The 23474-nt window shown below is 43.4% G+C and overlaps 1 protein-coding gene across 1 annotated transcript in view; it reads left to right on the forward strand.

Annotated features, from left to right (window-relative positions):
* The first annotated feature begins 9252 nt into the window (after positions 1-9252).
* The window catches only part of KLHL6 (kelch like family member 6), a 47148-nt gene continuing 32926 nt past the window's right edge, over positions 9253-23474 (forward strand). Inside the window, exon 1 of the mRNA XM_006767396.2 lies at positions 9253-9586. Within this exon, the coding sequence (XP_006767459.1) occupies positions 9294-9586 (293 nt within the window). The 5' untranslated portion in view covers positions 9253-9293. The remainder of the gene's footprint in view (positions 9587-23474) is intronic.

Genomic DNA, 23474 nt, shown 5'->3' on the forward strand with positions numbered 1-23474 from the left:
GGGTGGCCGCTGAGAGTGGGCAGCGTGAGCGGCCTGGCAGAGTGCTTGCTTCATCGCCATGGTGACGAGGCAAGTATTCCACCCCAGCTGCGGAGGGCTTCTGGGCAGTGGGCATGGAGCAGCGGGGCGGTGGGGAGGGAGTGGCGGGGGAGGGAGAAATGCTTGCGTTGTTGCCCTGGTAACGAGACAGTCATTCTGCGCCTGGCTGCAGATGGGCCTCTAGGCCACAGAGAGCCTCTGGGCAGCAGGCTTCTATTATAGAGAAACTGCAGAGAGCCACTGGCGCACAGATTCATGTGCAGGGCTACTAGTTTATATATATAAAGCTCTCGTTGGTGCCAATTGTATGCATGTGCTTCCATCTGTCATTGTCGATCATGATTTTGGTTGACACTTCTATTATAGAGAAAGGGTGAATAGCGATATTAAAATATTTCCTCTAATTAATTTCCTTTCAATGTGCACGAATTTGTGCACCAGGCCTCTAGTTGTTTATAATCATAAAAACGTAACAAAAGTTATTTTTAAAAGGAACTATAAATAAATATATGGGTGAGGTATAGTGCATTAAGGACGAGCTTCCCTGATTTCTCCATTTGTTGGGGGTCAGTATTAGCTTTTGTTAGCGGTTACCTCCATTGGCCCCTGGGACCACCTGAGGGCTTGCATCAGGTTTGGTTGGCTGCCTCCCAGAAGGTACTTCCAAATTTTGACTCCCTGTTTTGTGGACATTATTTCAGAGAGAGATTGCTCAGAACCATCTGGTGGAGATCTGGGAACACCTGGCTTCCCTTAAATTCAGATCTGTAGAGGACATTCCAGGGGATGCTCAGGGACCAGGCTAGCTGGCCCTGAATAGAAAGTTTTGAAAAACTATAACCCATATATGACAAGCCTTTTGTTATGTGGACTAAACATGAAAAGTGTGTGTTATATGTGGGATTTATTAGAGAAAACAAAGCCTTGACACAGATCTTTTAAAATTAATAGCCTCTACATTAACTAAGGAAACGGGTGGCCTGGATTTGGCCCTGCACTCGGATTTTGGTGTCGGGTCTCCCCACTTAGATCCTATGCTCCTTTTTTAAATCCTCACCCGAGGATTTTTTTTTTTTTTTTAGAAAGAGGCACACCTTTATTCTGGAATGTAAGCAAATCCTCTCTAGAGAAAGGAGTGGACAATCTCCAGTCTCTACCTTTCCTTTATTGCCATGCAATGCAAGCAAATAGCTTCAGGGAGAAGTGAGTTCCTAAATGTCACTGGAACAAGACACTATCTCTGACTTCTGAGGCATGGTTTTTTTAATTTAATCTCCCTTTAGCCAAGTGTGCCAGTGCTCTTTGCTCAGAAAGCCCAAAACATGCAGAAACATGAAAACATTCATGGGTAATTATCTTCCAGAACTGCGAGGATTGAAACCACAAATGTCAACATGTGACCTGTTCATAGCTCCCAATATACACAGAATTTAGCTCAGAGGATGCTGGGTAAATACTCAAGAAATGGAAATGTAGGTGTGAAAAGATGGGGTGGGAATGAGATGAGGGGAAGACAGGACTATTCTTGCTCATCAAAGGACATCATTATTAATTTCTCTTTTCTAACAGTAGGCCAGAGGTGGGCAACCCTTGGCACGTGTGCCAAACATGGCACGCCAGTAACTTTTGCTGGCACGTAAAACCCTCTCTTATAATCTTCCATTTACAATTTTTTTCTTAATATAGACTTTTTTATTTTTCAGATAAATTCAGTGTAGGTGCATCTTAGATAAATAAATAATTTTACATGACAAGTTATCTTAAAGATCATAGACATGGATTGACAAGAGAGGGGAAGAGCAATTTCTATGCCTCTGCATTAACTCTCCCTGCCTTCCAAATCCAACCAGTGTTTTGGTTTCATCCACATATGCTTGTGAATCTTTATTGTCAGTGATGAATTTTGTTAAGTCTCATAATAGGAGTAGCCTGAAGGATGAAAGTAGTAGCTCGTGCATATCTCTGAAGGTCACAAAATATAAACCTGATATAAAATCTGTCATCAGTGATGCAGCAGCAAAAGTCCCACTGATAATATCAAATGGAGTCATAAAGTTTTCTGTTGGACCATCAGTGTACGTGTATTTGTTAAAAAAATAAATGTATTTTTCATCATCATATACTGTGTTTTTGTTGCTCGAATGAATTTTATTATTTCTTCAAGGTTCTTCATATACGTACACCTTAAGAGATATCAAGTAGGTGTAACATGTTCTCAAAAAATTAGGGTTGGCACGCAGAAGAATTTTGAGTCAGAGATTTTGCTGGTTTTGGCATGCACTCACAAAAAGGTTGCCCACTCCTGCTCTAGGTAAATGTTATTTAATACCGATGATAGGCAAGGTGTTTGGCACACGGAGGACATAGAAATAGGGTGGCCAAATTGTCTGAATCCCAGTTTCAGCCCAGAAAGTTCAGCATCCCAGGAAACCCCCCAATCTGGGCAAACCAGGATGGTTGGTCACCCTGCACACGGGAGGCGCCTTCCGTCTCGAAAGAACTTTATAATCTAAAAAGAAATCAGCTCCACATCATCAAGAAATATTTATTCATGCCTTAAGAAAGGTGAGAATATAGGGAAATGAGAGAGAACATACAGCTGAGATGTCAGGAAAAGTTTCATGGCATTGGTGCCATTGAAGATGACTAATATTGACTTTACAAATCCCAACACTAGGTATTTCTGGAAGATGGCAGTCTGGACTCTTCTTTTTGCTTTGTATTTTCTAAATCTTCAGTAAACATCATTACTTCTGTAATAGGAAAAACAGAACATTACCCACTATCCCCACCACAAACAATTTAAATGGACTTCAAAATATACATTAAAGCAAAAAGGATTTAAGAGCGTTGCTAATGTTACTACCAAGAGATAACTACAATTTAACAACTTTCATAGATATCTATCTCAACCAGGGTGATTTTGCCACCTGGGGGACATCTGGCAGTGTCTGGTGACATTTTTGATGAACCCAGCTGAGGGAAGATGTTACTTGTATCTGGTGGATAGTGGCTAAAGATGCTGCTAAACATCCTACAATGTACAGGACAGCCCCCTTTCCCCAACAAAGAATTATTTAGTCCAAAATGTTAGTAGTGCCAATCAAATTTACTGAAGTGGTACCACACCTATGTTTTGTTCTGTAATCTGAACGTGTAGTATTTCCTCAGGCGAGAAGGGGACAGACAATAGGCAAAGGGAATAAACACGTCTCAAAGACAAGAAAACTTTGAGCATATTTAGAGATAAAATATGTAGTTACAACAGCATGGTGACAGAATACAACATTGCCGTTAAGAACCAGGCTTTGGAGGGAGCAAATGGGACTTGAATCCTACTTCCTCTCATTGGACGAAGGAGTTGAGAGCAGAGGAAAGACCCTACGTGAGCTGTATGACCTCAACAAGCCCTGAGCCCTCTATTACCTCAGTTTCCATAGGCTTAAGTTGAAGAACAATGGTACCTACTTCAAGGATTATTGTAAGCATTAAAAGTGGTAATGGTTGGCAAAGCCCTTGCTTCTTGCTTCTGGTATGTGTTCAATTAATGGTGAATATTGTTACTATTATTACTGTTACCTTTTTTTTGGTGAAAGCATAGATATAGGAAATGACAAATAAAAATCTATAGCTTAATGAATTATTATAAGTTACACACACACCCTTATAAATTCCACACAGCTTAACTCATGCTTGTAATGTATACTATACTTTTATTTTAAATATATTTGGTGGAAGACTGGTGATAGTTTGGGATGGAGAGAAAGTGTGTCACAGTAGAGGTTTTATTCCTTTGTTTTCATTTAGCAAATTCCCATTTGGTATATTTATTTAAATTTTCTTTTAAATCTCTTAGTAAAGTTTGTTAGTTTTATTTTACATTCCTTGTTGAGGCTATTTCTAGACATTTGTATATGCTTTATTATCATTGTGAATAGCATTATTTTTCCATTACACTTTTAACTGGCTATTGTTGGTATACTGGAAACATTTATTAATATTTTTATCTTGTATCCAGCCACTTTCCTGAATTATTTTGTAAACCCTTCAGAAGTATCTCTCACTGCCCCCTTATTCACAGACTGTGAATCAGGAAACAGAGGTTTCTGTGTAGGGGAATAGAGGACTTGTTTGGCTTGTATAGGGCATAGATGGCTCCCATACCGTGTGTTAATTCCACATGTAGTGATAGCCCCCCTATGGGGGCGTGGAAGAGCAGCAACTCAAAGATTCTGAGAAGCAAAAAAATAAAGGCTATCAAGATGAGCCCCTTTGACCTTTCTACTAACATCAGAAAAGGAAAAGGGGTTCCTCTGCTTCGCTGGGAGAGAGGCAATGGTGGTGCTTAGGGCAGAGTGCCCTGGCAAATGTGGCAGGCAGAGGCCCAGGGGCACTGCAGGCGCAGCTTGTGATGCTTTGGAGCCATTGAAATTGTGACTAGAAAGGCAGGCAATGGTCTAGCTGGCTTTGTGAAGTCCTTATGTCAGTGATGAGTTAGTTCCTTGAGCATCACGGTGTTCAGCAAAGAGCAGTAGCCAGAGCTGGCTGGACATTGCTAGGCTGGTGGAAAGAGATAATCCCTTGACTGTGATGGATCAAAGTCACAGTTGCCTTGGGACTGGGATTCTGTTGGCGTCTGAAAAGCATGGGTTTTAGAATTAGCCAGATCTGAGTTCAAGTCTTGATTATGCCACTGAATAACGATGTGCCTTAATTTGCATCCTCCCCCCTCCTCCCCCAAGCAGGCCTTAAGACAAGGATTGGATGCAAGTAGTTTATTTGGGAAGCACAGTGATGGGGTGGGGAAGTGAGATGGAAAGGTTGGGAAGCCCTGAGAGGATGAGTGGGTCACTACTGTGGGCAACTGGAGCTCAGCATCCTGGGAGTCCTCTGACAGACAGTGTAGGACACACTTCATTGTCCCACCTACAGACAAGGAAGCTAGCCTATTTATCTACCAGCTCCTAGCCCGCAGTTGAAGGTCATTTTGGGGGCATTAACTCTTCAGCACTTCTGGTGAACTGACATTTCCTTGTAGCCAGAGAACGCTCTCAGGCAGAGTGTTGCTTCTGGAGCATATGGGTTTGAATTCCAGGGTGGGCTAAGGGGATATGGATGTGACACAGATATTTTGTGCTACAATTATGTGATTCGATCTGCTTTCCTGTCTCTGAAATGGAGATCATAGCACTCAATTGCACTGGATTAATGGGAAGAGTAAGGGCATTAGTGTTCCTAAAGTGACTCTCATAGTTCCTGGAACACAGCTGATGCTCAATAGATGATCAATGTAGCAATAAGTTAACATGAGGGAACAGTGCCTCTTCCTCTGTGGCTGACGTAAGACTTGTTTCTATCATTATAATTTGTGTTAGAGAAGACAGTTGACTGGAGTTAGAGGGGGCAATCTGTGGCCTTAGGAATTAAGATTTTCCTTGAGTGAAGCTATCCACTTGTATGAGGACAGAATCTACAGCTTATAAGCATCATAGAGCCAACTAACTTAGTAAGATATAATTAAATTGTTTTCTCATTAATAAAGCTTTTGCCAATGGCTTGTGCCTTTTGTTGCCTGGCAGGGAAAATAAAGCTTTCACAGAGCAGTTATTTTGCCTGTAGCTATAGAGAATATTTACCAGTTCATGCTGAATCTTAAAGCATATCCAGGTTGACATAAATGCTCATCCCATTGTGTTTTCTACCTTTGCACTAAAATATAATTGTGAATGTCTTATACCACAGGTGTGTGCTTGCTTACTAGGAAAATGGGAGGTTGTGGGGAAGGTAACAGTTATCTGTTTGTATCAGAGTATGAGATGGCTGGGCTTGGAAAGTATATGGAAAATAAGAAGGCAACAGATTCATCATGAATAAAGAATTGAGTGTTATTTTAAAATTTGCTTTATTTTGGGTGATTGGGGTGGAGCTGAATATGGTTAATGCTGTTTACAATTTGAGTTCCTCCTACCCAAGACCTGCAGGAAGAGTTAAGGTTGGCAGGCACAGGAGGTTAACTACACACCAGCCTTTTCCCCTATTCTGTGCTAACAGATACTGATTTTATTCAGCTATTCGATCTTAGGGAAGGTGGGCTAGTCTCAGTGGACAAATCAAGTTTGGTTCAAGCCAATCATGGTATTGCATTTATACTTCCAGGTCTTTGGTGTGAGGTGGGCAAGTAGCCTAGAAATCTGATGAGGATTTAAGGAAATATTTTCTCTTTGGTAAAAAGAGAGTGATGGAGGAGAAGAGGCCTGCTCTTTTACCTCTTGATATTGGATTGGATTGGTTGTATGAAAAATGGTGTTTGGTACTGATCTCATCCAGCCTCTATTGGTCATGCATCTAGTAGTGGATCACATTGAGGGCAACAGAATGGAAAGATGAAAAAAATCTCATGTCCTTGATGCATTACTAGGCGTCTGGATCAACTGGGACTCCAAACTTCTGGCTTCCTATAATGTGAGACCCACTTTAAAAATACCTATACTAATAAAAGGGTAATATGCTAATTAGATCAGATGCCCTTCCAGACAAAGCCACGGTGGCAGAGGCCGAGGCAGAGGTGGTTAGGGGCGATCAGACCAGCAGGGGAGAGCAGTTAGGGGTGATCAGGCCAGCAGGGGAGAGCAGTTAGGGGTGATTAGGCAGGCAGGAAGAGTGGTTAGAGGTGATCAGGCAGGTAGGCAGGTGAGTGGTTAGGAGCCAGCAGTCCCAGATTGTGAGAGGGATGTCTGACTGCTGGTTTAGGCCCAATCCTGCAGGGATGGAGCTTAAACCAGCAGTCAAACATCTCCCGAGGGGTCCCGGATTGGAGAGGGTGCAGGCCAAACTGAAGAACCGCCTCCCCCTCCCACCCCAACGCCCCCATGCACATATATACTAGAGGCCCAGTGCACGAAATTCGTGCATGGAGCAGGGGTGTCTCTCAGCCCAGCCTGCACCCTCTCCAACCTGGGATCCCTTTCTGCTAGGCTCACGTTGCCAGGGTGACGCCGCCAACGTCCTGAACCTCCACTATGGGCACCGCCATCTTTGTGGTGGAGTTACGGTTAATTTGCATATTACTCTTTTATTAGATAGTCTTTTATTAGATAAATTTCAGAGAGGAAGGGAGAGGGAAATAAAGAGAGAAACATCAATGATGAGAGAGAATCATTGATTGGCTGCCTACTGCATGACCCAAACTGAGGATCGAGCCTGCAACCTGGGCATATGCCCTGACCTGGAATCAAACCGTGACCTGCTGGTTGATAGGTTGATGCTCAACTATTGAGCCACGTTGGCTGGGCATGAGACCCACTTTTGATGGGATACTCTGTTATTGAAGCCCAAATTGTCTTGATTGTCAGAGCTCTAAATAAAGAGCAAGTTTGGGGGAATATTAAAGACCCTAATTTTTTAAAAATATATTAATGGGGATGTGTGTCTTTTAAAAAATATTTTTATTGACTTCAGAGAAGAAGGAAGAGGGAGAGATAGAAACATCAATGATGAAAGAGAATCATTGATTTGCTGTCTCCTGCATGCCCCCTATTGGGGATTAAGCCCACAACCTGGGCATGTGCCCTTGACCAGAATTGAACCTGGGACCCTTCAGTCCCCAGGCCAATGCTCTATCCACTGAGCCAAATCAGCTAGGGACAAAGATCCTGATTTTAAGAGTAACTATCTATGGGAGAGAAGAAGAGCTGAGGCACAATCAGAACTCCTGGAGCGGGCTCAATCACCACTGAGCAGGACAGTGAGAGGATCAAACTCCTTGTAGATCAGGAGGCCTGGTAGTGCTCCCCACATCTAGAAGGCGAGTCAGAGCAGGAGTGAGACAGTAAGGCCACTTTGGCCAGGCACCAGGATAGTGCAGCCATGGCAGGCAGGCCTTGCAGTTCTCTCCATGGGAGACTCAGGAGTTCGGGTCAACATGATGTTGCAGCTCTGAGAGCCTGATGGTGGTGGAGTAAAGAGTGGCCTTGGTTGCCCTGACTGGTTTGGCTCAGTGGATAGAGCGTCGCCTTTGGACCAAAGGGTCCCGGGTTCGATTCAGGTCAAGGGCATGTACCTTCGTTGTGGTCACATCCCCAGTAGGGGGTGTGCAGGAGGCAGCTGATCGAGGTTTCTCTCTCATCGATGTTTCTAACTCTCTATCCCTCTCCCTTCCTCTCTGTAAAAAATCAATAAAATATATTTTTAAAAAAAGAGTGGCCTTGGAGCCCAATGAAATGGGGCCCTACCCCTCACTTGATCAGAGCTTCAGTTTCCTTAGCTGTAAAATGAAGAAAGTCATATCTAGCCCCAGTGGGTTGTTACGAAGATAAAAATACACTAACTTCTAAAACTGTCCTAGGATACAGTGGAAGTTGTATTATAAAAGATAGTACTACTATTTAATGGAGACCTGCAGAGGTCATGGAAATGCTTCATTATCCACTACTAGATGCATGACCAACAGATGCTGGGTGAGATCAGGCTGATTGGAGACTTGTTAAGGCAATCTGAAGACTTACCCAGATTGGTCTTCAATGAGAGAAGACCCTGGGATGGAGTTTCTGGAGACAAGGCAATCTGAAGACCCTGGTCTTCAGATTGAGAGAAGACCCTGGGATGGAGTTTCTGGAGACCACTCCTCCACGCTGCATTTCTGAAACAACAGACATTTTGGAAAGGGGGTGTGGAATGTTAATATTTGCCCTGACATTGTTTTCCCCTGAACAGGGAGGAAGACAGAGACTGAAGATGGGCAGTGCTAATAGAAATGAGAATGCCAGAGATAAGCATGTTTTCCAAGGTTCCCAAGAGACTCCATGGGGCTCATCGTGGGGTCTTAGACTCCTGGGAGGATGGTGGGAGAGGACTGTAGAGCGCCCCCTGCCCATCTCCTCATGGACAGCTTCAGTTACAGAAGCACCAGGAGCACAAATGTAATCACCAGAACCAGAGGCTTCCTGCTTACGGATATGAGGGGGGAGGTGGACCAAAATAACTGCACAACACGACTAGCTGACTCTAAGAAGCCACCCCTTCTCTCCCGGAGCCCCTTCCTACACACCCCATTCTAAGTAACATCTAACCTTGTGAATATTCACAGAAAGAAGAAGAATAAACATTATCGGCTTTTGTAGTAACAGGATGAGAAAGTGCGAGACTTCCTGTTATGCGTGTGTGACAGCTGGTGATAAGTGCAGGGCCCTACACAGGAAATCCGCTCAGCTTCTGCAATGTGACCTGCCTGAAACTTGGGCGCTTCTCCAGTCTGGATGTTGATGGCAGGACAAAGGGGCATCTGGACTATGGGCGACATGGTAGAGAAAAGTTTGGAAGAGCCATTGGCGCCTCCTGAAGATGAGCCCTCCCAGAAAAGGGGCGACCTGGTAGAAATCTTAAATGGTGATAAGGCAAAATTTGACGACACGGGACTCTCCTTAATTCTGCAGAATGGCCTGGAGACCCTCCGAGTGGAAAATGCTCTGACAGATGTCATCCTGTGTGTGGACATTCAGGAATTCTCCTGCCACCGCGTGGTGCTTGCTGCGGCCAGCAACTATTTCAGGTCAGCACGCCTCAGACCAGGGTCAGATTCGGGTGCAAGTTGTCAGGAATTGCTGTATTCATGTGAGAGCCCAATCTAACGAGTTGGCTGTTGAATTTATGGTTTGTGTATCTATTTAGGCTTGCGTGTCTATTCAAGATACAAGAAAGAAAGCTATTCAACCTTAGATTTTAGAATTTAAGCCACGTTAAAAGAGATTAGTATTGCTTAAAAGCAATGTTTATATCTTTTGGTAAATCTTCTGTGTGATATGTCCTTGTTCCAAAGGATGGAAAATTACTGAAGTCATGGGGATTTTCCCCTCTTTGGTCTGACTAGTATGTTGGAAACATGATGTTTTATTTTTCACCAATAGAGGTAGAGAAAAGGATATGGCCCCTCTTTTGCAGTTTTCAAATGACTTGCTGAAAATTAGGGATTTCTGTTTGTGCTGAGGGGGTGGGTGAGAAGAGAAAGCTGTTACAAAGGTGCTTTAGAAGAGAGAGGCTCCTAGTTACAGCAAACTCGGAGGCCTGGGCTCCGTGCCACTCTGCCCCTTCCTGACCATGGACTTTATGCAAGTCACTCAGTGCTCTAAGTTTCTGTTTTCTTGTCTGTAAGATGGGATTGTTGTGATAATTAAATCTGAGACACAGACGCCCAGCATGTAGTAGATGCTCACTGTATCTCTGTGGAAATTTGTCACCTCATTCTGCTTGGTGACACTAAGAACCAATTATTGAGTGGTTACCCTGAGCAAATGCCTTGGGTCGGAATGTGGGAGAGTCAGGAACCCAGTGAATACAGCTGGATCCAGATTAATGTAGACATGGTGGGAACCAGTCCCCAAAGGAAATGTGGATGAACAGATATTTGGGGAATTTGAAAAAGAAATACCCTTTATAATTCTTCTCAATGAGATGGCTCTTAACTCTTGTTTCTGGCTGAGGAAATGAAAAACTATTTACCTTTGTGCATATCATCAAAGTGTTTTCTTTAAAAAAAATTTTTTTTTGAGATGCTTATGGGAATATTTTTCTTTGGAATTCAAAGAACAGGGTCAGGAGGTTGTTGTGGGACTGATTAAACCCCGTATGTAGACAAGGCAAGAGGAGGGCTGGGCTTGTGGGAAGTGGTGCTTGCTAAGTACTAGATGGACAGTTACCTGATTTAATTTTTGCAGCAGCACAATGAAGGTGGCTGATACGCCCTTTTACTGAGAAGGACAGGGCAACCCAACATTACATTGCTGGAGCAGGGATTGGGCACATTCTGGAAATACTTGTTTTTACTGCAGTGCAAACTGCTACTAAGTTTTGGGCTTCATTCCACAGGAAGTGTATAAAAGGTAAAGTGTAGGCATAGCTGTCACGATGGGTTGACATGATAAACACATTCCTTACACCACCAACATTGACCATTTGCTTTCCCATTGATCACAGCCCCTTTGAGAAGTGAATGGAAGTTAACTTAGTTCTGTGGCCCGAGTACTCACTTTTAGAATTACTCTTTCTCTTTTGAATTGCTGGAAAACGCTATCATAAAATGTATACCCGATTAGCGGTTCCTCCCGGCTGTGGAACAGGACTGCTGGCTGTGTGCTCTCGTACATCAGTGGCTTCTCTGATCCTTGGGATTCGCATCCTAAACAAGGGTGTGTGTGTGTACTCAGTCCTCCCCATCCTGCTATGTAGGCGGCTTAGGGAAGCTGGAGGTGTCCACATGGTGCATGTTTCTGCCTGTGGTTGAAGAGCCTCTTCCAAAACTGCCTGGTCATGAAGGGAAATTCCTTCTATTCTTTTCTTCAGCGCTGTGCCTCGATTCTTATCTTGGTATTTCCAAGATGATTGTCCTCTTCTCCTGAACACATTAATCCTGGAGACAGGACTCCTTTTTCTGGCATGACTATTAATAACAACTTTTGTTGTTGAGCATGCATTGTGGGCCAGGCCCCCGGTGTCCCATACACTGTCCCACAACAAGCCTGGGAGGGAGGGAATTTCATCCTCGTTTACAGATGAGGAACCAAGGCCCGAGTGTGTCAGTGAGCAAAGTGGCCAAGAGGGATTTGAACCTGGACCGACGTGAACTCTGACATTGCCTCACTGCCTGTTTCGCTTTGTTTCTAAGATTTTGAAAGGGGTTGAGAGCCAAGTTCCCTTTATGCTCAGCCTTTGGAAGGGCGGAGAGTTTGCTTTGTCTGAGAGGCACTGACAGCTCTCGGAGCTGAGGAGGGCCTGGAAGCTGCTTGTAAAATTATGTAGGTTTTTAAAAAATAAATCTTTATTCATTGAGAACATAAATATGTTCCACGAAGTGATGGAACCATACTTTATTTAGCCAGTCACCTACTGACGGGCGTTTGGGTTGTTTTCAATCCTTTGCTTTTACAAACAGTGTTGTAATGAATAACCTTATACACATGGCATTTCATAGGCATGCAAGTGTTTCTAGAAGAGGGTTTGCTGAATCAAAGAGAAATGCATCTGCAGTTTTAGTGGCTATTGCCCGATTCTATCATTTTATACTCCCCACAGCCTTGCCAAAAGAGGATGGCCGCAAACTTGGATTTTTTCCCAGTTTGGTTGATGAGAAACAGTACTTCACTTTAGTTTTAAATTGCATTTCTCTTATTTTAAAGAAGTTCTCTTTCTGTGAACTATCTCTTCCTAAGCTTTCAAATTTTCACATATATTTTTTTAAATTAAAATTTATTTTTATCAAAGTATTACATGCAAATAGTTATCGGAGTCAAATAGTATTTAAAGGCTTATAATAAAAAACAAAAATTTATCTTCACCTCCTCTACTCTTCAGTCTTGTCTACCACACCCCAGCATTTTCAACATTTATTTGTTTATTCTGATATTATATTTATATTTCTACCAAATATGCTTATATTGCTCTTTCTTGATTTCTCAGTGTTAGATGTTTATGAATTCCTAGTATGTCTAATAAGGACTTAGCACTTATACTTAATTCTTTTACCATATACTTTTCTTCTCTATAATCTCTCAATATAATGTTATCACCTTTTTTGATAAATTTGTATTAAAGTTTACATTATGTCCTTAAAAACATTATTTCCTGTTGAGCCAAATTGTGTGATATGATTACATTTCCTTTCTTGTAAATCTTTTGCTTTTCCTGAAATTAACAATTCACTTTTTCCATTTGCTTTGGGGATATCTTTTGCTCACCGCCTCTCCATAATAATCTTTCACGTGGTCCAATGCACCAGAACCCCCAATCTTCCTCAGTTCCATCATCCTATACATTTCTCTGGGCCTGCTGCCCAACTATTATCTAGCTGCATATGAAAACCGTGCTGGCAGTAAACAAGGACTATATTACTAACTCAGATGGTGTAGTTCCCTTTGAGAGCCTATTTAAAAGTTTCAAGTGGAATGAGGAAGTTGGGAAAATATGTAGAGTTGAGACTGAGAAAAGGGTGAGGGTGAATAAAGCTTCGAAAGTAGCTCATAACATACCTTAAATATCAAAGAGCCAAATGCCAAGGAGTCCAAATATGTTCATGGCAGAAAAATGGAGGGAAGCATAGATTTATCTCTCATTAATGTTTTAAAAGACTACTAATAAAGCTGTCATTTGTGCTATGTTGAACAGGTCCCCACATCGATGTCATTGGAGGGGACCACCTTCCAAAGGATCTCTGTTTAAACCAGTGGCTCTCTCCATTTGGTGGGGAGCAACTCACTGATGACTATGACACACTCCATAAATGATGTTGACCTATGAGAGCCACCATGTTATGAATTGCAGGGTGGACAGAGGGAGGGGAGTCTTGGTGATAAAGAGAGGGGTCCCCAGGCTTCTCTCAGTCTTACTAAAGACTGGCTCTTCTTACGTAAATAGAAAAGCTTCCAGGCTGAGTCTGAGTCAATAGTAAGCTCCTTGGTGACGGCCAATGCTGAAACCCCTGCCTGGGCTTGGTCTTTGCCTTGTACCTCAGTATCTGCCTCTGGGTCTGGTTCCCTGAGGATATGATGAGGGGGCTTTGACTGCTTGCCACAAAAATCAAACATGAGGCTAGGAATGAGGAGGGTATTGTGGACACAACCTATTTATCATTATTATATATTAACCGATTACTGGATGGCAGGAATGTGAGTGAGAGGTTACTCTTAAGCTGTGTTTAGATTTAATACTTTGGTTTTCCTCCACAATGTGTAAGGTGTCTAAAAAGGAGCCAGCAAGTGTAGGTGATAGAATGAATGCAAAGGAAAACAAGAATGAGTTAAGGCCATCTGGGTCTGGATTAAAAACCTCAATAATGGCAAAAGTGTTGAGAATTGCTACTGCCACAATTGGTATGCCTGGTAAACTCCAGTGAACTATTGTTTGTACTTCTAAAATTGGGCTCTGTATTTTATACTTTTAATATTTTCCTTTTGGCAGAACCACTAAGGTGGTTATATGTAAGTACTATAGATCTATGATCCTTGATCTGCCTTCCTATCCTAAAAAAGGTTTTCTCAGTGGGGGTTGCAGCCCCAGGGTAGAAGTGCAATCAGATCCTTTGAATTTTCAATAAAATGTTATCTCTATTATCTCCATCCCTGGTGTCTAGGGCAGTGGTCGGCAAACTCATTAGTCAAAGGAGCCAAATATCAACAGTACAAGGATTGAAATTTCTTTTGAGAGCCAAATTTTTTAAACTTAAACTATATAGGTAGGTACATTGTCATTAACTTAATTAGGGTACTCCTAAGGCTTAGGAAGAGCCACACTCAAGGGGTCAAAGACCCGCATGTGGCTCGCGAGCCGCAGTTTGCCGACCATGGGTCTAGGGCATATGAATCTTCTTTTAATTAAGACCAGAAAATCTAGTCTTCTCTTTTTTTCCCCCAATATATATATTTTTTATTGATTTCAGAGAGGAAGGGAGAGGGAGAGAGAGATAGAAACATTAATGATGAGAGAGTATCATTGATCAGCCACCTCCTGCATACTCCCCACTGGGGATCGAGCCCACAACACAGGCATGTGCCCTTGACTGGAATTAAACCTGGGACCCTTCAGTCTGCAGGCCGATGCTCTACCCACTTGAGCCAAACCAGTCAGGGCAGTCTTCTCCTCTTTTGAATAATGTTCCATGCAGCTCTCAATTAAAACACAACAGAGAAATACTTTTGTCATTAATATATCAAGTTCTAAGCTTTATCCCTGCACCAAAGACATGGATATGTAACTGTCCTTGCATGAAAATGCCTTTACAGACTAGATTCTAATATAGTAAACATCAAGCAGTCCCTGGGAAGAGCTGGCCCAATGCAGAACATCTGTGCTTTTGGTAAAACTGCCTTGGAGCTCACCATGATCATATTGTTCAATACTCTGTATTAGTCAGCATTCTTTTGGTTGTAAGGGATAGGAACTCAACTTAAATCAGCTCAGGCAAAAGAGGAAGATATCTGGCCACATAACCAAATCATAGGAAGGGCCAGGATGCAGCAGAGCCCAGGGGGAAGAGGAACCAGGGCCTTGAATGCAGGCAGGGGCTCTCTCTCCACCTTCACTCAGCTTCTCTTTCAGGTGGCATTTCTCAGATGGATCTGCCACATGTTTGGGAGTTTGCCTGTTGGCAGCTCTGAGACTTTGATTCCAGAGAGAAACTAGAGGGCTAGCTTCAGTTTGAAACCCCTGGGAAAGACTCTGATTGGCCCAGCTCCATTCAATTACCCAATCCTAGACCAATCACTGTGCCAGGGAGGTGGGGCACAATGATCAGTCCAGCTTGATTCAAGAGTCCACCTTTGGCCAAATTCTTGAGGGTGTGTGTGTATACGCCATTTGAACTAGAACATTACCCAGCGGGGGAGGCACTGGACAAAAGGAAAATAAATGTTCATTAAAGAGGGATAGCAAATCCTGGTTTATTTTCTTTTATTAGTCAACTTATTGTACTTCTGTTTTGCTTTGGCTATCCGGAAGCTCATTGCATTAGCTTTTTTTAGCCTAGGTTTTAGTCTTATATTTTCCTCCTACTTTAATTACTTATTTCTAATCTTTAAAAAAAACATCGTTATTGATTTCAGAGAGGAATGGAGAGGGAGAGAGAGATAGAAACATCAATGATGAGAGAAAATCATTGATTGGCTGCATGACCGGGGATCGAGCCTGCAACCCGGGCATATGCCCTGACCAGGAGTTGAACCGTGACCTCCTGGTTCATAGGTCGATGCTTGACCACTAAGCCACCATGGTTGGGCCTTATTTCCTATTTTATTGTTTTGTATTTTATCATACCTCTGCTGCTTTAGTATAAGCCATCTTAAGTCCTTTTGGAGAAGCTATTTCTGTATACAGATAAGTCTCCCTTACTTAAAGGAATATTATTTAGGCAACCTGTATATTTTATGCCAGCTAAGGCTAGGCATTCTTTTATTACATTAAACTTTTATGGAAACCTTTAAAGCCAAAATAATTAAAGGAGTGTTGATACTCTGTGACTTTAAAACACAATCAACCCTAGTGAAGATCTGGGGAGGTGGGTGGGCATGGACTGGGGTAAAGGGGGGAAACGGGAGATATCTGTAATACTATCAACAATAAAAATATATTAAAAACCGCCAAAAATCAACCCCAAAATTGCATCATAACTCTTTCTGATGGGCTATAAGATTAACTACCGGCAGGTTTACATATAATGATTTAGGTCCAGGGACAAGTGAGAGCTGACTGGCATTCAAGAGATCATGATGGCTCTAGCTGGTTTGGCTCAGTGGATAGAGCGTTGGCCTGCGGACTGAAGGGTCCCAGGTTGGATTCTGGTCCAGGGCACATGCTTGGGTTGTGGGCTCGATCCCCAGTAGGGGGTATGCAGGAGGCAGCCGATTGATAATTCTCTCTCATCATTGATGTTTCTATCTCTCCCTTCCTCTCTGAAATCAATAAAAATGTTTTTTTTTAAAAAAAGAGATCATAAAAAAATAAGAATAAAAAAAGAGATCATGCTGTGTTTTATGTAGAGTAAGTTCAGGCTTATAAGGGGCTGGATATCAAGGGCATTTTGGTGTTAGGGGATTAAGGGAGGGACAGATGCCCAGTGAATAATTCCTGGAAGGTGTGGTTAATGAATACAACACACACACACACACACACACACACACACACACACACACACACGACAAAGAGAACGCAGATTAGGAAATTTAGCAAAGTTCTAGGTGACTGGCAGTATCGCCAGAGCTCAGGATAGCAGGCTGGGTTGGCAGAAGATGTCTATCTCATTAGGAAATTAACTGGAGATGGAGGGGAAGAGGATTCTTAGTAATTGCTATGAAAACCTACACTCTTTACACACTTCTTCAGTATTTGGCCTTTAATTGAGGAATAATGGGTTTTATATATATAACCTCTCTTAAGGTGCAAATGTCTGGGTGGAGGGAGTAACAAAATATTAAGCTTTCAGTTCTGTAGTGCTGAGTGGGGTTAGTGAAATTCCATTTATCTATCCATTCATGTATTCATTCAATTGACTTGAATTTATTAAGTTCCTACTCTATGCCAGGTACTGAGTCTACAAAGATGAATGGGTTATGGTTTCTGCTTGACCTTGAAATCACAGATACTTAGTGGAGAAGGACAGGTATAAATCAATGTTTCAGTCAGAGGTGATAAGTGCTATGATGGAGCTTTGCTTATTAAATGAGACTGGAGAGAAAGCAGTCAGAGAAGGCTTTCTGAAAGAGGTAATAGCTGAGGGGAGTTTTAAGGGATGAATAGGCATTGGTCAGAGACCAAATGAGGTAGAGAAGGCAGGCAGCATTCCAGGCAAAAGAATACACATCTGGGAAGGTATCATGCAACATAAGCATGGGAACCAGAGGCAGAAGAGTAGGGTTGGAGTAAAGGATATGTCTGGAATAAAGCTGTGGAATGGGCAGGATCAGACCTTGAAAGATTTTGTTGGGTCAAGAGGAAGTGTTTGAAATGTATCTTATAGGCAGTAGGAAGCCATGAAAGAGTTTATAAGCAGGAAACTGATCTGAGATCTTGGTTAAAATTATTAAAAGTTCTGCCTGGTAGGACTAATTAGAAATAGAGACATTATGGTGCAAGGCTTAGTGAGTGTAGCAGGCCCTGGCCTGGGCAGCTGTGAGTGTAGGCCAACCTTGGTGGCTGCTTCTTCACCTCTGGCTTTAAAATTCCTCTCTGGCTGGAGGATCTCCTGTCTTCCTCCCCTTTTTCTCTGGATGAAAAAACAGGCCTGCCAGTCCAGACTCCTCTGTGGCAGCTGGCAGAGGGATGAGTCTGGAACACATGTATCACAAGAGGGATAACATCTATGCCTGAGGAAGTGTCAACATTTGAATACTTGGGGGAGAGGATTGGACCAGTGCAGATTCACGCGTTCCTAAGTGGTCAGAATCAGGGAATGCTCATAAAAATCTTTAAGCAGAGGCTGGTCTGTAACTTCTGGATAATGAATGAATGGGAGGTCATAAGGAAGCCAGCATGGGGGCGTGGCTGGGGTGAAAAAGACTGTAATAAGGCGCCTCCAGGGCAACAGCCTTGCCAGGCTGTGGCAGTGGACAGTAAGCACAGTGCTGACCCAGCTCCCTGCCTGGTGGGAAGTGAGAATCAGACCAGACATCACTGAAGAGGCTTGAGGGAAGTGGCGTTTTGTTAGGGGAAGCCAGGTTTCATCTCCAGCAAGGAGGTGGGAGATGCACAAAAGGAAATTAAAGTGAAGAACAATCCCATGTTTTATAATGTAAAATCTTGGACAGGAGGGCTTGGGATAAACATCTTGGGCCTGGGGTTCCAATTTTGAGAATCACTAGATAATACAGTTCTCATCTATGCTTCTCTCCAGGTCACTCAGTCTTGGAGCTCCTCATTATTTATTCTTATGATAGTTAGAGGAGAAATGTGTGATTGAAGAGTGTGGGGTAAAATAAACAAATCCACTTGGCCTACTTGAAGTACAGGACTGCACTGCATGTGTAGTTACCTATCCATCCATCCATCCATCCATCCATCCATCCATCCATCCATCTATCCATCCATCCATCCAACAAACATTAAGTGTGTACTGTGGCCCAGTAAATAAGAATTAAGAGATAAATAAAATTCAACCGTTGCCCTTCAGATGCTTTATAATCTAATAGAAGAGGAGACATATTAAAAAATAGACTCAAGAGAACGTACATAGAAAAACCTACCTGGAGCCCAATGGTGTTGATGTAAACAGAGGCACATGATGGAAACTGCTAGTCATTCAGTGTAGCTACTCATGGGAGGGGAAGGGGACAGACAAGACTGTGAAGGGCCTTCTATGCCAACATTGAGAGTATTTTAACATTTCTTTTCCTGGCACTTTTTAGACAATCTTCTTTGGCATTTAGGCCCATTTGTTGTTCGGGGCTTCTCTTGTCAGGTGTGTCAGTCAGGATTCTGCATTGCAAAGGGCAGATACTCAGATCAAACTGGTTTAAGAATTAAAACAATTATTTGCTCACCTAATGTAAATGTCCAGGAGTATTGGTTTCGGGCCTAATTGGATCCTTGTACTCAAATAATGTCACCAGGACTCAGTTTCTCTCTCCATCTCTTGGCTCTCCTTCCCTCTGTGTTGATTTCTCTCTCAGGGAGGGTCCTCACACAGGGAGGCAGGAAGAGATTCAGCAGCTCTAGACTTTTATTTCTCCCAGCTCAGCGACTCCAGGGGGAAGAGAGCTTCTCTTTCCCAATAATTCCAGAGAAAGTTCTAAAATTGGCCTCACTTGGACCAGCTTTTTCCTGTGCCCAAACATGACTCAATCACTTTGGCTTGGGAGGCAGAATATGCGACTTGGACCATGCTCATCCATGGTCTAAGAAATGGGGCAAGCTCCATTTAAACTCCCCAGACTGATATTGGAGGAGGGATAGTTCCCAAAGGAAAATCTGAGTGCTCCCACTAAACAATGAGGAAACACGTCAGGCAGGCAAAACAAGAGGTGCCCATATATCGTTGTGGCTGAATCATTGTGGAATCCTCATCACAAGCTTTGTTGTGATTGATGTTCTATCCTGAGCTTGCAGGATAGAACAAGTCCTGCTTTCTCTCATAAACTTGGATGGGCTGAGTTCCATGGCATGCTGAAGCTTCAGCAACAGGCCAGTGGGTGGGAGGGACTCTGGTTCTATAGGAACATGACTGGAGTTCTGGTCCCCACAAGGTGCATGAGCAGTGTCCTTGATGGATGGTGAATTTGGGCAAGGAGCTTGGCAGAAGGCAGTTCTTTAGAGGTCTGATGGTGTTTAGAGTCAGGTGGGGGCAGCTCTGGAGTTCCAGCTCCTCTCTCAGTTTGGAGCAAAGACTCAGCCAGCAGTTGGGGTTCAAGGTGCTGCTTCCAGGCCCTGGAGAGAGAGGGCAGAGTGCTGTTATTCATGTCTCTGGAGTGGAAAGAGAGATGGCCATGAACCCCAAAATGCTTTTCTGAAGGCACCCTCCAAGGGTATGGAATTTGCATGTGCATGGCCGGTAAGAACAGAATTGCACACAATTACTAATAAGGCGTTGGCATGTCATCCTGTTTCAGAACTAGCTCTAATGAACTATGTTACTTGAATATAAGCTGAAGGGGTTCTGTCTATGCAGCCAAGCTAGAGATAGACTTAAGAGGCCAGGACAAGGTCTGCTTCCATCTGAACCTCCCTACTCCCCTCTCCCTACAATTTGTGATGCAGCCCTAGGCCTTGTGAAGTTTTAGGAGGAGTGAATCTCAGAAGACAAAAGGGACAATCCACAGGGAGGCAGAGCTTTCAAGGGCATACCAGTCCCCTGTTAGTTGTTCCCTTGACCTGGACCTTTGTCTAATTCCCTCATTCTCAGGGTGAGCCAAGGGGCCCTTGTGTTGGGAAGTGAGGTGATCTCTCTGTAGGGCAATGGTTCTTAAATTTTGGTTTGCAAACAAGTTATGAGTGGGGTTTTGGTGAGCTTAATAAAATTCGTAGTCCCAGCTTTTAGCTTAGAGGTGCTGGGATCATAGACAATGATGTCAGTCCATGGTAGGTCACCCTTGCATCTGCTTACTCCTTGCTTTCTTTGCAGTGAAAACCCTTTCGATCGGTTTTTCACATTAGGTTTATACCCAATAATCCTTTCTTAATGATAGTGTTCATTAAGCAGCACATTAATTAAAAAATTTTAACCATTTGTATACCTAAGGACACATATTCTTAAGTAGAATTTAACTCAGTTTGCAAACAATATTACAGCCACTCCAACCCAGAATATGTCCCTGATGCAGAGGAGTTAGTTCCCCTGGGATGGTAAAGGGCTGGGAGGAAGGACAGAGCAGGGGGAAACACTGGTGGAGCCAGTCTAGGAGTGAGATGGTGGAGGTGGTGGAGGTGGGTATTGGTTTTTAGGACTGTGGTGGGGTTAGAGGTACAGGAGGCAGAGAGTTCAGAGGCAGGTGTGGAGGCCTGGGGAAGGTGAGCCATAGGGCATTTGGGCTGGGAGAAAAATTCTGAACTGGTGACAATAGGAACTGCAGGAACATAGAAAACTCATCAAATTTGTAAGTGGAATGTTCCAGTGTGGGCGTGTCTTCTTCAGTGTTCAGGTCTTGGACCTGAAGGTGTGATGCAAGTTCTCTGAGGGGGTGGAGAGCACAGGAGGGAGGCCCGTTCAGTCTCATCCTTCAAAGGGGGTTTGCTCATTTTTGGAGGTGCAGATTCTTGTCACAATCAAACACCCAGGGGCTAGGAAAGACAAGTTCATTCATTTATTCATTCACTTATTAATTTATTTATTCAGTTATTCATTCCCCACCCCCCTGAATATTTACTGAATTCCTACTAGGTTACAGGCACTGTTCTAACCCTAGGGATGCAGTAGTGAGCATGGCACCCACGTCTTCACTCAGCTTACATTCTAGTGGGAGACAATAATTAAACTAGTTAACAAACAGATATGTAATGTAATTTCAAGTTATGACAAGGTTATGAAGAAAAACAAAGGAGATAACGATGTTGGGGAGTGACTATTTAGGTGGGGCAGTGTCAGTGAGGGCTGCTCTGAGGAGGTGATATCTGGATGATATAAGAAGTGAGGCCTGCAGAGCTCAGAGGAGAGTGTGACCCAGGCAGTGTTTGGGGCCCTGGGATGCCTTCATGACTGTTGTAGGAGAGAAGCTCACTCGCCCAAGCTCTATTTTGGGGTCTGAGCTGACTCAAGTATTGGGCAACTGGCTTCCTACTTCAAGACTGTTTCTACTGTGAAATGAGGATTTTAATAGCTACCTCTGTTTTACAAGAGTCTCATGGGAATTGGTCAGTGTCTGGCTAGAGAGTATTTTTTGAACCACATCCAGCATGGCCAAGGGTGAACCTGAGGAGGGGCAGTGAAGGATTAAAGAAGACAGACAAGAGAATACAGTCGGGATCAGGTGGATCACTGCCTGGATGAGGAAACAGTGACCCAGATCACACAAAGCAAAGCAAGGGGAGTGGTCAACATGTTTACAATGTTCTTGTGAGTTTCAAATCTATTTCATTACTCAAGCCTTGTTTTGGCAGCACTTGCTGCACCTCCCACAGCCCATTAGCTACCTAGGAACAAGGGAGGACTGTAAGGTCAAGCTTAATTGTGCTAGGAGGGCTCTGCCCTCCCAACTGGGACTTGTACGTGGCTCTGCCACAGGTCAGTCCGAGGCTTGACCCTATAGCCACTCCCTACAATTTTTATTGCACAAAATTTTTTATTTATATCCTGTGTAAGTTAAGGGGAAAATGGTCAGCAACTAACTCAGCTGTGTTCTCAGAGAGCAAAGCTTGGTCTGGTTCACTCAGTGCTGAAACTCAGTTGACCCCTAAAGATGACCTTGAACTCCTGCTGATTTTCTTAGTTTCATGCCCTGTTGAACTCCAGACGAAGAGCCCAGAGTCCTAGGCTCTGGCCCCCATTTTATTGCTGACAACCTGTAATGTCTTGGGCAATTTACTTACTAGTAACTTCTACTTCAGTCTATCACCTACAAAATGGGTGTAATATTCAAAGAAAATAATGTTGTTTGCCCTACAAAGTGCTATACACGTAAATATAAAAGATTACTGATGTTAAAGGGGAACTTAGGGGTGGCCCACCTTGCTCAGGTTATGCACATTTCATGGGATCCCAACTTTGCCAAAGTGTTTCCATGGATATCCTGGGAGAGTGGCGGAGGCCACAGAGTTTGGTCCATGAGAAATACAAACATTTCTCCGTAGTTTCGCCTTATCTATGTTCAGCCTGATGCTTGTGGCCCAGGAGAGTGTATTTAAGTGGCAGAAAATCAGTGAAAAAGTCTCAGAGGAGAGCAGAGAAATGCTCTTTGGGAGCTAAAGCAGGCAGGAGAGGGACTATCTTACAAGTACCGTGCTAACCGATTGCGCCACTGGAGCTCCGAGAGGGACTATCTTTAGGGCACTTCCTTCCTCTCTCTTCCAGGAACATCTAATGAGATTCTATGTGCCTGGCACCAAGCTAATGTTTCTAGACCAGTGTGTGTGCAGCCTGTACCTAACTCTACTCTGGATGGGTGGTGGGCAGCAGTGCAATGACTGACACCCACATACTGGCCTGGACTTGGGCATCGAGAGTTGCAAGCCAGAATGTGATTGACTCACCTACCCCAAGAATCCCTCACCAGCCTGCCAAAAATCCTCTCATCTGGTCCGAAATGCCTTCACTTAGTGAGTGTTGGGTACTTTGTGTACATTATCTTACTTATTCTTTCTAACAACTCTCTGGCATAGGGACTATTATTAAACCGTGTCACAGAGGAGGAAACTGAGGTTTGCTCACTTGTACAAAGTCACACAGTGAGTTAGCATCAGAGCCGAGACCAGACCACAGCCCCCTCTCCACCTGCTACCAGCCAGTACTCCACCCGAGGCTCCCAGAGCCCCTT

The sequence above is a fragment of the Myotis davidii genome, unplaced genomic scaffold (genome assembly GCF_000327345.1).
Source record: "Myotis davidii unplaced genomic scaffold, ASM32734v1 scaffold102, whole genome shotgun sequence".
NCBI classification, from domain to species: domain Eukaryota; kingdom Metazoa; phylum Chordata; class Mammalia; order Chiroptera; family Vespertilionidae; genus Myotis; species Myotis davidii.